Source organism: Danio rerio, chromosome 23, assembly GCF_049306965.1.
Source record: "Danio rerio strain Tuebingen ecotype United States chromosome 23, GRCz12tu, whole genome shotgun sequence".
In the NCBI taxonomy this organism is placed as follows: Eukaryota; Metazoa; Chordata; class Actinopteri; order Cypriniformes; family Danionidae; genus Danio; species Danio rerio.
Window position 1 is genome coordinate 29,599,732 of NC_133198.1, and position 15,510 is coordinate 29,615,241.

Sequence of the window (15,510 nt, forward strand, 5' to 3'; positions counted from 1 at the left end):
GGTTTTTTGATATTCAAAATTTGCCACACATTTCCTTTGAGGATTGGGTTTAGAAGTAGGGCTAGAGTTAGGCCATATAATAAGAAATTTTTACAGTATAAACTACATTATGTCAATGGAGAGTCCTCATAAAGTTTACATCCAAGTATATGTGTGTGTGTTTAGCATTGCAGACGCACCTCCTGAAGGATCATATCCTTCATCGTCCACATAATCTCCCAGTTGCTCATTTTCCTCCTCTAAATCCTCTGGAAAGGGCACCTCATCCCACACTTTCGAGCTCAGAGCCACCTGTAGTCAAAACAAGCGAAACCACAATTTATGGGATCGAAATCAGAATCTCTAAACACATCCTGAGTTATGAGAGACCTATACTGACGAGAAGACAAAAACAACAGTCAATGCCTTCTGGCTCCACTGAAAAAAAGAGGAGATAACTCTCTCACGCGTACAGAAAAATGCATATCTTGCTTATCACAGACACATGAAATGCATATAAAACAGCTTGCCCTAAAATGTATTTGATTTTGCACACTTCAAAATTATCTGAATGTCACTGCAGTACAACTTCGAAACAAACTTTAGGCAACTGGTGTCAAGTGCAGATCATTAAATCAACCATGCACATATTCTGCAACGATAAAAGACATATGCATTTAATACATACTAAAAAAAGCATTTACCTTTTACCTCATTGCCTCTGGTACTGTTAAACCCAACCCATTAACAGAGGGCTGGTCATCAGGAAGTATGTTATCATGTATAGATTAACGTCACACCCATGAGGGGTCATAAACTCACATGTGTAATGTTGATACAGATATTTAAGCCTCTTGTAAATATTATTGAACAATAACATATAATACTGCAATTGAGGTTTTACATAAAGGAGGGAAATCTTTTCATATACAGTTTTTTTCTTCTTCGTAGAGTTTTGCTGTTACACAAAATGTTTTGGAACATGTGCAGTGTATTTTACATATAATTTATGTAGGAAACATGTATTTCATGACAATAAATGCACATGTCTTTCTGGTGTCTTCATGTGAAGGAAAAAAGAAGACCATTCTTTAATTTTTGATTTACAAGACAATCTAAAATTTACATTTAAATAAGGGCTGCATGATATTGGAAAAATCTTATATTGTTTTTCTGCGATAAATATTGCGATATGAATACAGTTTTACAAGATTTCTGTAGAATTTAACAGTATGCAAGTAAATAAATTGAAAAATCACAATGCAAAGCATGCTTTTCTTACTTTACATTGTCACATTTCTAGTCCAAATATCTAAAAAAAAAAACTTATTTTGAAATTATGAGTTTTCCTTTGAAACAAGCTAATGGGGGATAAGTGTGTGGCCTCAAGATATTCTCACTAAGTGGGAAAACCATTTTTGTTGTTGCATAAATTGTATATATTCTGTATAAATACAGTGATTACATACATTTCTGTAGCTCATGTTCAACTATAATTCAGACTCAACATTGCATATCTTTGCAATGTCACTATTGTGGATGACACAATAAATTGTGCAGTCCTAATTGAAATCTTTTTCATTTTCAGGTTTATGCTCAAAACGCAATTAAGATAGTATAAACGGATAACTAATGCAATAAAGAGTTTAGAGAAGAAAATGCTAAAAATATTATTGAACTAAAATATGGTAAATTTATTTCATTTAAACATAAAATTAAAAAATCATTTGTCATTTCTGACAAAATATGTAAAGATTTAACAAAGAGTTCATCAAAATGACATTATTAATTAGTACACAAACTTAAGAAAATCTGTTCAAATGTTTGTAGTCATTATGTTTACTTTTGAAGAAAAGAAAACTTACTGTAAAGTCTTTACTGTACATATTAAGCAGTTAATTTGCGATATTACTAAAAGTTGGAAAAGCTTCAACTTCAAATAAATGCTGCTCTTTTTAACATTCTACTCAGAGAATCTTTGGGGAAAACTACTTTTTCAAGGATAATAATAATAATAATAATAATACAAACTTTTTATTGAGCAGATATTTGCATATCAGAATGATTTCTAAACAAAAACAGTGACCAAAACTGACTGCTAAAAATTTTGCTCTGAAAGACAGTGAAATCATGTGAAAAAACTGCCCTCTCCCCCCAAAATTTAAACTGATTCATGATGCCAGTATCTCATGACATGTTGTCATTCTGCTAACTTAGAGGAAAGTTATCCACACAACCAGCTGTGCCTTTTGTTTTTTAACTTCTTCTTTGGTCAGCAACAAAAGCTTTGATGATTTTTTTGCGGTCGCATCCCTACTGCACCATGATTATCAACTTCACATTTGTGTACGTGTTTGGCAAGATGCCACATTTGGCATTTTCGGTCTTCATAGCCTGCCAGTTCCCATTTCCCTGCATCTCCATCATGGCCGCTGTTCCCATTTAAATGGCTCCCGCAAATAAATAACTTGATCTCCCCCCCAAATCCTTTCTCCCCTGACTGAACACTCTAAAACAACAATCCTAGAGCTTTTTCAAAAGGAAAGCGCTGACTGGCAAAATTCTTTCAATTGGAGCTGCTCAGCGAACCTTTTGGTGTGATCATCGCCTGCTTCCCTGTCCCTTGGGATGGAGTCCTCCCAAAACGAGACACTCTGTCATTATTGTCATCCATAATTGCAGCATATTTTTGGTGAAAAGACTTGAAGAAAGGGTATGTGTCAACTTTCTACAGATATAACACATGTCTCTGATAAAAGAAAAAAAATCCTACTGTACCAATGAATCAATTAGGCATATTAGTAGATTTGCAATTAACAAGGACTATTCAAATTTTATTTAAACATGATTAGGAAGATTAAAGGTGCAGTAGGTGATCTGGCAAAATGCTAACCGTTAGCATTATAGCTTTGAAAACGCAGTCCCTCCCCTACCGGCCAAAGCCACGCCTCCTGAAATCATAAACATGCACCTTAAACATGTCAGTGGACAACCCACTAGACCATGCTATTCGCCAGTTAGAAAACCTTCTAGTACTTCATAATACTACAATTCTGAATGAAAAACTGTATCATATCTAACATATTTTCAGTTGTGTCATTAGCAAGCAAAACTTGTCATAATGTGCAATTTTTCATCCATGCAAGAAATGCTGGTCTTACTCTCTCACGCACTTTGTCCGGAAGTGACTATAGTGGTTGGCTGTCGGGGTGCAAGAATTACACTTATTACTAAGCCGTACTTGCATTCTGTTTTAGACTGAATAGTCAAAGTAGCATGTTAAACAATCACATGTTGTCATTGTTCCATAATGAACCAATGTGATGTGAAAATAAAACCAACTTCACCTCAGTAAAGCAGGCTAGGCTGAATAGCACTATTTACATATGTTTTTTGATATTGAGCTAAATACAAATCTAAATTATCGATGCTGTAAAAGGTCTCTTATGAAATTGAAAATAGTCACATCAATCTTCTGTTGGAGGATTTCAGTTGCTGAACAACACTTCTGTGCATACAAGTTAACCCATTCGGCATACAAGTTAACCCATCAGCTTTGTGTGATAAAAATACTTTTAAAACATAACATTACCTGTCTAAAAGTGCAAAAGTAACTCCAATATTCATTAAGGATTTTTAAAAAAGTTTTATTCAGCATTTGTTTTTAGAGCTGTCACTCGTGTCCACGTGACAGCAGCCCACGTGAACAAGCTTCAGCCGATCTGCGTGACTGGGTGCACAGTTGTTCAAACATAGATTTGCTGAGAGACAGTTTGGGCTACTTATCCAAATAATGGGAATTCTCTGCCTGACAAAATTTAATTTGATGAACATTTTTATCTCTTATGCCTTCCCCAGAATATAACAATACCTATAAATACCATTAGATCATTTACTTTAATAATTACTAATGGAATGTGAAGAGACTATCAACCAGCACAACAAAATTATTTCTGAAGACAATCACCTACTGCACCTTTAAATGAATAGGTCACTCAAAAGGGGATCAAAACCTTGCATCAAAGTTGCCCTAGAACTATTAAACAACACCAACTCTTGTCTTAGGACAAATTTAAAAGGCTTTTTGGTCCACTTCAAATGTTGACTACTGTATACATTACTAGAGAATCCTGATATTAACCTTAAAGGGAAAACACACACACACACTCACACTCACACACACACACACACACACACACACACATTTAAATCTTTCATGATATCACTTGCGATTCTCAAGTCCCCTTTTCACTAATCAGAACCCCCAAAGCCAGTAGAATGCATTTGAAGTGGATGAACTGTTGGGGGAAAAATTATTTACAGTACAGGGAAATAATTCATTAAGCCATAAACAACGTTGAAAAGAAGGCTAATAAAAAGGCAAACTATTGGCTAATAAAAGTGGTAATTTATTCATAACTACATCTGACCAGAGTTTTTCAAGGAATAATAAATAAATATATATATTTTGAACAATAACACTGCTCTTTTCCATATTGGAGGCTGTCAAGCAGCAAAAACAGATGTAGGATACATAACAAAATAACTCCTATTACACAACATCCCAGCCTTCTTCTGATGTCTTCTGATTGATACTGTAAATAGGTAAAAATGAAAATATCAAGCATTATTCACTGAAAATGGCGACGTGGTGCCTTAGTGGTTAGCACTGTTGCCTCACAGCTAGAAGGTCACTGGTTTGAGTCCTAGCTGGGTCAGTCTGTGTTTCTGTGAAGTTTGCATATGTGTGTGTGGGTTTCCTCTGGGTGCTCCGGTTTCCCCCACAGTCCAAAGACAACAAGTATAGGTGAATAGAATAAGCTAAATTGGCCGTAGTGTATGTGTGTGCGCATGTGAGTGTCTATGGGTGTTTCCCAGTACAGGACTGCGGCTGGAAGGGCATCCGCTGTGTAAAACGTATGCTGGATAAGACGGAGGTTCATTCTGCTGTGGTGACACCTGATGAATAAAGGGACTTAGCTGAAAAAAATTGAATGTATGAATTATCTGAAAATATAACCAAACAGTTATGTTTACCTTTAACTTTCATTGAGTAAATTTGAAGGTGTGAAAGGCGAGTACATCACAAAAGACTTTTATTATTTGGTTTGGTTCATTTTAATTGCATAAAACCAAGAAAGCCTTCCTAAACTCTCAGGTATTTCTCCAGCTTAGAAGCCTCGAGTTCACCTAGCCAAAAGCAAACACACACATGTATTCCACAGTCAAAGGAATCCCACTGTTTTCTTTCCAATTATGCCCTTTACAATGCCAGGAGTTTGTTCTGCAGAAAGGCAAAGAAACAGAGAAAGAGCAACATCAGATCTCAAAGTTTTGCAAGAGATGTTTGAACCTGGTGAAAAGCTTCACGATTATGCAACCCAGCTGCTGTTTACAAGGCAAGGAACCAAACTCGCCCATGGACAATCGATAAGCAGAGCGAGCAGGATGACACACATGAGATCTGCCAGCTTGCTTGGACTTCCACACTTCTGCTAATGAGTGACTCACACTCGGCCTCCAAAGACCAATAATGATGGCTACAAAGGACAGATGTGCATTGCTGAAGTGTATTGGAGGCTTATCCTCTCCCACACACACCCCTTTCTGGCATTTGCAACCCCCAATCAGATGCGTGTCCAGTTTCCAAGGCCTTGTGAGTGCAGTGTGAGAAAAGGATTTAAGTATTTTGGTTTCGTTCACATCGGAGTGCAGCTGTGGAACAGACGCAAAACTCTAAAATTATTTTGCAAGCAATATTTAGTGTTCTCCTTTCAAAGAGTAGTTTGAATCTATCGAAGGATCAAACTAAAATAAAAAAAATACTGCAAAACCGCACTGTAGTCAAATGCACCATTTAACAAGGATATAAAACAATGTCAACATTAAGAGCAAGGTATTCACCATTTATTTTGTATAACTCTTGACTACTGTATTGATTACTTGATAATGGCACTGACTACTGAGGATGAACTGTACTTGCAAGTAAAATGGTTTATAGTGGCAATAAATACCAGTAAACGAAACCTGGACTCAACACACTGCATTACATAAGGTTTTCGTGGACTTGAAGGAGATGACAGCTCTTATAAACAAGCAAATGGAATGTAAACCGTAGAGCAGTAAGTAGGTGAAAGCTTACGATATGCACTTTATACCCTCATCTGAGTCAAACACCAAAGCACAGCCTGACACAGGCAGAGCAGAGGGCAAACTTCAGGACCTCCATTAAACAACTCGCTGTATATTATAGGGTGGGAAGTTTTTAGCAACCATCCATTACCCTTCTCCTATCATAAAATGCACTTCCTCCCTTGATATGGTACCCCTTTTAACTAAGACACTTCCTTGTAAAGTGAAAGTTGCTCTGTTCCAAATTCTAGTCAGGAACCAGGAATTTAAGCCTAGACATGCTATCAAATGTAGTACATTCACCGGCCACTTTGTTAGGTACACCTTACTAGTACCAGGTTTGACCCCTTCTTTTGCCTTCAGAACTGCCTAATTTCTTCGTGGCATGATCAACAAGGTACTGGAAATATTCCTTATAGATTTTGGTCTATATTGACATGATAGCCACACACAGTTACAGCAGGTTTGTGGGCTGCACATTAACAAAGCAAATATCCCATTCCACCACATCCCAAAGGTGCCAAAGGTGTGGTCAGCAACAATACACAAGTAGGCTGTGGCATTGACATGATGCTCAGATGGTACTAATGAGCCCAAAGTGTGCCACGAAAATATCCCCCACACAATTCCATCACCACCATCAGCCTGAATCGTTGATACAAGGCAGAATGGATCTACGCTTTCATGTTGTTGACCCTACCATTCGAATGTCACAGCAAGAATTAAGACTTATTAGACCAGGCAACATTTTTCAATCCTCTATTGTCCAATCTTGGTGAGCCTGTGCAAATTGTTGCCTCAGTGTTCTGTTCTTAGCTGACAGGAGTGGCACCCGGTATGGTCTTCTGCTGCTGAAGCCCATCCGCCACAAGGTTTGATGTGTTATGCATTCAGAGATGCTCTTCTGCAAACCTCAGTTGTAACGAGTGGTTATTTAAGTTACTGTTGCCTTTCTATCAGCTTAAGCCAAACTCCCCATTGTCCTCTGATCTCCGGCACCAATAAGACATTTGCACCCACAGAACTGCCGCTCACTGGATACTTTCTCTTTTTTGGGCCATTCTCTGTAAACCCTACAGATGGTTGTGCGTGAAAATCCCAGTAAATCAGCAGTTTCTGAAATACTCAGACCAGACCGTCTGGCACAACAACCATGCCACACTCAAAGTCACTTAAATAACCTGTCTTCCCCATTCTGATTTTTGGTGTGAACTGCATCGGTTCGACCATGTCTACATGCCGAAATGCGTTAAGTTGCTAGCATGTGATTGGCTGATTAGAATTTTGCGTTAATAAGCAGTTGGATAGGTGTATCTAATAAAGTAGCCGGTGATGTAGTTTGAAAGGCTATGCATTTAACTGTGTGCATGACATTCATGTGCTAAAAAGATGTCAATTCTAAAGTATTTTACATTCAAAACAAACTGCATGGCCTTCCAGAGCTTTTATCCTTGCAACCTGCCAACATCAAACTCTCTGCACAATTGATGCAGCCTCTACAGAACCCTCCAAATCAGTCACTTTGGGGTTTCATGATGGTTTGCAATGGTTACCCAACTTGGAAGCTCACTATGTTTTGAAACACTGCTGGAGTAAGTAATGAGTGGTTTCCAGGAAAATTCACTATTTCCACACCTATTATCCACAAGGCGAAAGAAAACATCCATTTGACAGGCAAGGAATGGTTACAGAGATAAGAGAACAGGAAAGATTTATGTAGGCACAAGTGAAAGACAATAGCAAAAGACATACAGGTAGAGACATAGATTCCTCTGCAAGTTTATGCACTTGGCGTAGGAGAATGCAAGGCAATGACAAGCTGCCAATTTTGACAGTAAACCACAGCTTGAGCAGCTTCAGGATAAAGATGATGGTGAGAGAGACCCTTCAACTGCACAAAGCACTTCGGAAAGGATGACACCAACCTCTCTCAACAAACACATGCCCCATTCACTTTAAGCATAGCATAGTCACTCGATGAGGCACATTCTTAAACAAGTTGTTACGGTCTTTAACACTGGTTTAGGGGGAGAAAAGGACGAACAAAGGGTGATCACATACTTTTGGCAGCTAACTAGAACTCTTCCCTCAGGTCATGCATGCATTCCCACAAAGACCCAAAGCAAGCGAGGTCTCCCACAGGCATTCCAGGGCATACTGGGCAAGATTTAACATACAGGCTTCCGAATGTGCCACAGCTGTTTCCCATGATGAAACTGAAGCTGGGAACTAGAGTTTTGCAGCACCACTGTTTAGACAATAAGGTTTCCCAGCTCTTTGCCTTTTCCACTCTCTTAACATCCCTTCCCTGTGAGAATCTTTCCTGCACCACTTTCTATTGAGTGGTCCCATTAGCATGAGCGGGTCTGAGCAGTCATCCAGCTCGGCGTCACACTGATCTCTACATACCGAGACCTGTTACTCAGCACTAGGCATTCAGAATAACCAGCTGACCTGTGCGGGCTTGCTTTGGAGAATCAGTTTTGTGAAAAGGGAAGGGATGACCAAGACTGGAGCTGCACGATTACTTGAAATGACACTGAGATCACGATTAAGCAAATGCAGTGATTCTCATGCTCATGTTTTTAGGGAAACAGCTCTGTAACCAGTAGTAAATCTCCGAAGGGCAGGGGGCACTCTTGCGTAGAAACTACAAATATGCCGCAATGAAGAGACTCTGTGAATTAAACAGAACAGAGGATTTAACTGCTTTTTTGATTCATTGTGACTAATGAACACACAACTACAGAATCATCTCACAGAATGATTTTTTAAACACTCAACTGAAGTTATCAGGTGAGTTTGAATTATTTAGAGCAAGAATGGGCCAGAACTCGACCCTAAACTCTAATTTACCACACCTGAACAAGCTAACCAAAGTCTTCAGATTCACTAGAAACTTCCAGAAAGATGTGTTGGAGCTCTAAAAGTGCAGTATTGAACACCGCTTTACAACAACAGAGCTAGTCACTGTCATTCTTACCAGAATTCATCAGGACAGATTAGTGCTTAAACGACAAATACAAGGTTCAAATGGGCTATCAACTACTGACATATAGAGCTTGAGGGATTCAGTCACAAAACAGTAGTTCCTGTTGTGGTAGGAGCTTCTACAAAAGCAGGTTCTTCTACAGATAATTGAAGGAATTGTAATTGTTATGGCGTGAAAACCTCTATAGATTGATTCCCATACATACAACACAAAAAAGTATAAATAAAAGGTTCATCCAATTCTAACAGTACACTGAGCTTTGGTTACTTAAATTCAACGGAGACAAAAACCTCTCAGTTTTTAATTTCTAATATGTTGTTTGGTGAATGAATGAAATTCTAATGGATCAGTAAGATTAGTAATAATGACATTTTTCATTTTGGGAAATATATCCCTTCATACACATACTCATGAATAAACCTATTAATGGCCAAACCACAGTTCAGCATTTTTTACAGATGTCACAGTTTTAATTTTTTTTAACCTCCTACACCTCACTGAAAGCTGTTTCACCCTTGAAGTTTAGAATTTCCCAACTTTCCCTAAAACTCTTGTAGCGACAGTTTACAAATTTCATGCTCTTGCTCCTGTGGTTAAGTATAGTAGTACAGGCACTTAATGATTGAAGCACACCCACAACATACAAGTGGCTGCTAAGGCAGCTTTATCTGACTGTGTACAGTAGGAAAGTAGTGCAGTATTGAAGAGTACACATTAAGGTAGCTTCAGCTTCCTTTTAGAAGTATTACTCAAACTGCTGGAATGCCGCGATTGAAGGATCAGGATACTGCGGTTGGGGATTAGAATCAGGTTTATCCATTGCTTCCGCTTAACAGTAAATATCGGACTCACTGAGCTAACAATACTAATCTTAAAAGGTTAAAACCAAACATTTAGAAATCTAATTCCAAAGGACTGTTTGTGCCGTTGTCAAGTTGCACATACCTCCTTTCTAAGGGTGTCACGATCCTCCAAATCCTCGATTCGATTACATTTTCGATTCTAAAGGCACGATTCGATTTTCAATTATGAATAATTAATTAATTAATGACCAATTAATTATTTGCAGCCTACCGTTTAAACTACCAGACCTGCGTGGTCTTTTTTTACCCATAAACAAATCATACAGTAAATGAATAAAGGCAAGATACACACATAATTACCACCTGTCAATCACTTTTTCTGCGGGACTCGTGAATAGGCAGTGATCTGTGTCGTTATAATGGCTTCGGTAAAAAAAGAGGCAGAACCAACAGGAACCAGCAAACAGTATCGGAGGTGTTCGCTAAAACGACTAAGTACAAGTGAGTGAAAGATTGAAGCAGTCTACTGATCCTCTGACTGCCTGAACCCGCTGTCTCGAGCCCATGGCTGTGTGTGTGCTTCTGTGTGTGTGTGTGTGTGTGTGTGTGTGTGTGTGTGTGTGTGTGTGTCAGAGGTAGAGAGGAAGGAGGGCTGTTCAGAAATGCTACACGCCACTGTGGATGTCAAATCGTTTAAGTTCTGTCGACGGGTCTCCTGCTTCTGCAGTTCAACAAGCACTTCAACAAGCCTGTTTTTTCCCGCTTGGCAAGCCAAGCTGACGTGACATGGGGGTGTGGCAGCATCGACAATTCTATTTTTTGATTCGATAATCGAAATTGAGCATAAATTTCGATTTTTAATCAAAATCGTGACACCCCTACTCCTTTCCCAAGCAAAACTCTTTGGAAAGTGCCATGCAAGATGAGTTTGGTTAAACATTTTATTCACAGTTACGGAAAATACGAATCTATGAAACCCTCCCAGTCCCAAGACTAAAGTATTTTACTTACTCACAGGCCTATTTTTATCGAAGTTGATATTTAGCCGCACCATGTTGGTCCTACATTATATATATATATAATTTTTTTTTTTTTTTTTTTTTTTTTTTTTTTTTTATGGAGGTGGGTTGTTAACCCAATGCTCAACCCCTAATCTAAAATACACTATGGACAATTTAGCTTACCCAATTCACCTACAGCACAAGTCTTTGGACTATAGGGGAAACTGGAGCACCTAGAGTAAGCCCACGTGAACATGGGGAGAACATGCAGCTCTACGCAGAAATGCCAATTGACCCTGCTGGGGCTCGAACCAGCAACCTTCTTGCTGTGAGGTGACATCGCTACTTACTGCGCCACCGTGTCAACCCAGAAGTATTTTAGGTGCAAAAATGTAACATTTAAGAGAGGAGTCACTCTAGCTAGACAGAACCAGGTTTTTGAATGACATGGTCATGAAATAGGACCCTCACCCTATGTGTCTCTTCATACTAGGTCTTAAACCAGAAGGCACACCCTAACCAACACTAATAATGGCAGCATCATAGGTGGTGGCTGGTCTTGACAGCGTGAGTCAGAGACTCTGTTGACAATATGAGACCATATGTCTGAAAATCATGGGAGTGTGCACAGTCAATTAAGTATGAGCAATCTGCCTTGACACTGTGCTGAAGTCAAGCTGATTGCATCCCCTAATTCAGTTTTAATCAAGTCAACTGATACCATCTCAATTACTGTAATGATGCACGTGGGTGGGCCGAATGTGTGAGAGCATTCCAGTGGAAGCAGCTTTCGCTACTTGTGAGGGCCCAGATGGCACCTATAGGAGAACTCTCCCCTCAATTATCACCCCAGCAGGGGAATCAGCAGAGCTCCGGCACTTCCAGACCACCTATGTATGAATCCCAAAGATTTCAAAATTGCCTTAGACCACACTATCACCACACTCCAATTTGCACCACCAAAACAATCCAGAGGAGCTACAGTCAGTCCACTGTTTTTGCCTGGAATGCGGTTCCGACAGCACCACGTGTTTACAGACCTTCACCACACCACAGAGAATAAAACACCGGCCTTAAACATGGGTCAGAAAAATCTTATAGCTTGTGATTTAAAAGGTTAAAAGTAAACTGAAGATATGGAACTGGAAAACTGAATGAATAGAAATGGAAAAGAAAACTCATGGAAAACAGATTAGTTTTCATCAGCAAGTATCGCTAAAATCATCAAATGTGACATTTATTTAGATGTACAAAATATCTTAATTTCCAAATACTTAACATTATTGTTGTTTTGATCCTTTCACTCCTACAAAATTCATGATTATTTATTTTATTTCTTATTTTTTAGTTTATTTTTAGCATTTCTGAAGGATCATAGCACACTGAAAACTGCATTAATGTTTGCTATTTAGCCTTTAAAAATGTGTTGTCTTAGGCTTCATACAGTATTCGTGATGAGAAATGCTTAAAAATAATTTCTGTCATGAACACTCTCAGGATTTAGTACGGTAATGAAAATTTTTATGGCAATGTTGATGTATTTGGTCTTGGCGGTATAGATCTGCTACTCGGCTGCTTTGATTATCATGGCAGAGCAAGTACCGAGACCTGCTACATTCAGTTTATACACAGACATGCTGTCTGAGAATATAACACACTGCTGCTTCAAAAATAATATATATGTAACCCCTGGTAGCAGATCTAAACACAAGTGGAGCTGGGGTGGAGGATGGTCTCCAAAAACACACCACTGCTTAACAGCGTAAAAAGATGTGGAGCATTTAAACTGATGAGGTGCAAGCTCATTGGCTGCCGAGATGGCAGCAACCACATAACGCAAGAGCAGATTAGGTGACCTATCAGCCTACACGTGCATAGAGTTTGATGGCAGAAATTTCACTTATATTAATGTAATTTGTTTAGATAATTAAGTCTTTCATTTTAAAAAATAGTTGTATGCTTATAGCTTACTATATGTCATGTAAAAACAGTACATCAGATTCTATGCTTTTGTACAACCACAGATTAATTTGTTATCCAGTAAACCCTAGAGACTGAGAGTTAAAAACCTCTCAAACTGGAAAAACTAAAACAAGTCAAAGTAAATGCAAAAAGAAAAAACTCTTAAGGTGTAAACATATTAATTGCGTTAAATTTGTCTTAATTGTATTTCATACAGTACAGAGAGTTCAGTAATTGTCCTTTGTTTCATCTAAACCACCATCATCCATAAAACGTATCTACAAAATAACAATTAGGTTAAATAGGAAATAACCAAAGCAAGAATCACTATTTCTCAAAGTTAAATTAGCGAGCTTCAAGCTGAACCGAAGAAGCAAATTAAACCGCGTTTGGATTTTACTTTCTATAATTCATACTTAAACATGATTGTTAATTAAAATACACAAGCACAATCAACCCAACATCATAAATCTGCTCAAAGCAAGTCTATGGTAGGGATCTAATCTCCGTGCCCACTTTTTTGTTGACAACAAATAAACATAAACATGGCAGAGCAATTTAAGAGTCTAAAAATACAGCAGTGTTTCCGGTAATAAGAGCTTTATGGTGACCCGCACTCTGGAGAGCCAGAGCAGCTCTAGTTCCCCCAGACGACAGCTGAGTGTGGAGGTGCTGAGGCCAGTGGCTGTGTGAAGGGGAAAAGCTTTATTTATAACAGGAAAGGCCTCTGCGCTGCATCTCTGTGCTGTCATTTAAGAAGTTCTTCCTTTCTTGTATCGGTGACGCTGTCCACTTTCCAAAGGAGCCTTTGGCGAGGTGACTGAAAACACTTTGAAGAGTGACGCCACAACACTTGAGAGAAAGCAGAAACAGAATAGACGCAATCAAACAGAATAATGTTTATCGCAGCTCTGGATGTGTCAAGGATGTGTCAAAATGTGAGCGCAAAGGTTTGTGAGCATTTGACAGCAAGACTATGACAGCGAGCAAGTTTGAGAGCATGTTTCACATCTTTTAGGACAAATAAGTTTTAAAGGGGAAGTGTGTGCTTTTTTTCCAAAAAGCTTTCTCAAATCTTCCCATTAGCTATTGGTTTTAAAAACACGCACACAAAGCCCTGTTACAGCTCAAAGACGTTGTGGTTGTAAGGTTACGTCTGAAATCACATACTTCCATACGAGCCGAGTTGTATATCCGAATTTATAGAATTCGAAAAATAGTAGGTGACAAGTACCCGGATAGCCTACTACTTCCTGCGATATTCTGAAATGCGCATCCGATGGATGCTATGCTATCCTATAATGCATGGCAAGATAACTCATGAATGTGAGAAGCAACGCAACGCAGGTAGGTCACATAATCATGACAAAATGGTGGATGTAGTACGTTCGAGTTTAATTCATGCTACTCGTATTCATACTATATAGAACATGTGTTTCTAACAGTTGAGTAGTAAATTCAAATGTCGTACCTACCAAGTAGTAAGTGGTTTCAGACGCAGCCTAAATGTTCGCAATTTTAATTTTTGAAACTATCTGAAACTGAACTATCCCTGTAAACTGTAGAACAGATGAAAGAATTTTAAGATTCAAAAAAATTTGATGTTTCATACAAGTTGAACAAGAATGCGCTCGACTGGAGTGTAAAGTTGACAAAAACAGGATCACAATAGTTTGGTGGATTTTTTTCATCAATGATAATTTAATTGTATTATCCTGCAGGACATTTTTGTGCTGCCAAAAAATTAAGTCTCTCATTGTTTCGTAATTATGACACTAAAACAGCTGGTAAGTGGTGGCAAGCTCCTGTCATGTTCATTTAGATCTTTTTGTATGAAATGAAGCAAGTAATCTGAATTCTAAACTGAATTAGCTGCAGTAAGAGAGGCTGCGTCAATCTTTCATTTATTTAATAAATGACTCGCGCCTCAGAAAGCAATCCTGACACACAGTGAACACGCGTTGGTGTTTGAAGGTGTCAGATGCGGAGCACATACGTTCTTGACTCTGGAGGTCATTAATGATATAATAACACTAAATACTTAAACGGTAAGGTGTTTTAGAATGACCAAAATAACATTTTAGATGGTTTACAGTGTGCCCAGCCTGATGGTTTGTCCATTTACATACATTTTTTTCATCACATGATCTCTTATAACAAAATCACATGACCTTTTTTTAATGTGCATACTGGAATTTGTTCGGTAAAAGTGTTTCCATTCTAGTTCATGTGCATCCTTTCTTATCGAATAAAAAGTTTATCCTGCTCAGTTAAAAAAATGTATGCGCATTTTCAAAATTTGTGCGCATCATGGCATGTTTTTTTAATATCTTCAAAATGCGCATAAAAATAGGTGGATGGAATTGTAGCTACTCTCTCACTTGATTTGTTAATTTTTGTATACATCACTTCACAGTGCTTGTGAACTATATTTTGAAACTGAGAAGAATAAATTGTTAAATAAAGTAAATTTTGTTTATGTAAAGTCGTTGTTTTAGTTTTATGTGAGGACAAAAGGATTTATGTAGCTTCATGATATTTCTATTAAACCACTGAAGACACTTGGATAATTTTGGGGATATATTTTGGCACCTTTTTGAACTTTAAACAAGTTGGGACCAATGCGGTCTATGAAGAATGA

The 15,510-nt window shown here is 38.3% G+C and overlaps 1 protein-coding gene across 50 annotated transcripts in view; it reads right to left on the minus strand.

The window, feature by feature from the left end:
* hspg2 (heparan sulfate proteoglycan 2) overlaps positions 1-15,510 on the minus strand; it is a 186,116-nt gene that overhangs the window by 141,409 nt on the left and 29,197 nt on the right. For all 50 annotated transcript variants that reach the window (XM_073939068.1, XM_073939066.1, XM_073939064.1 and 47 more), the window contains exon 2: positions 180-291. In XM_073939068.1, the coding sequence (XP_073795169.1) occupies positions 180-291 (112 nt within the window). The remainder of the gene's footprint in view (positions 1-179; positions 292-15,510) is intronic.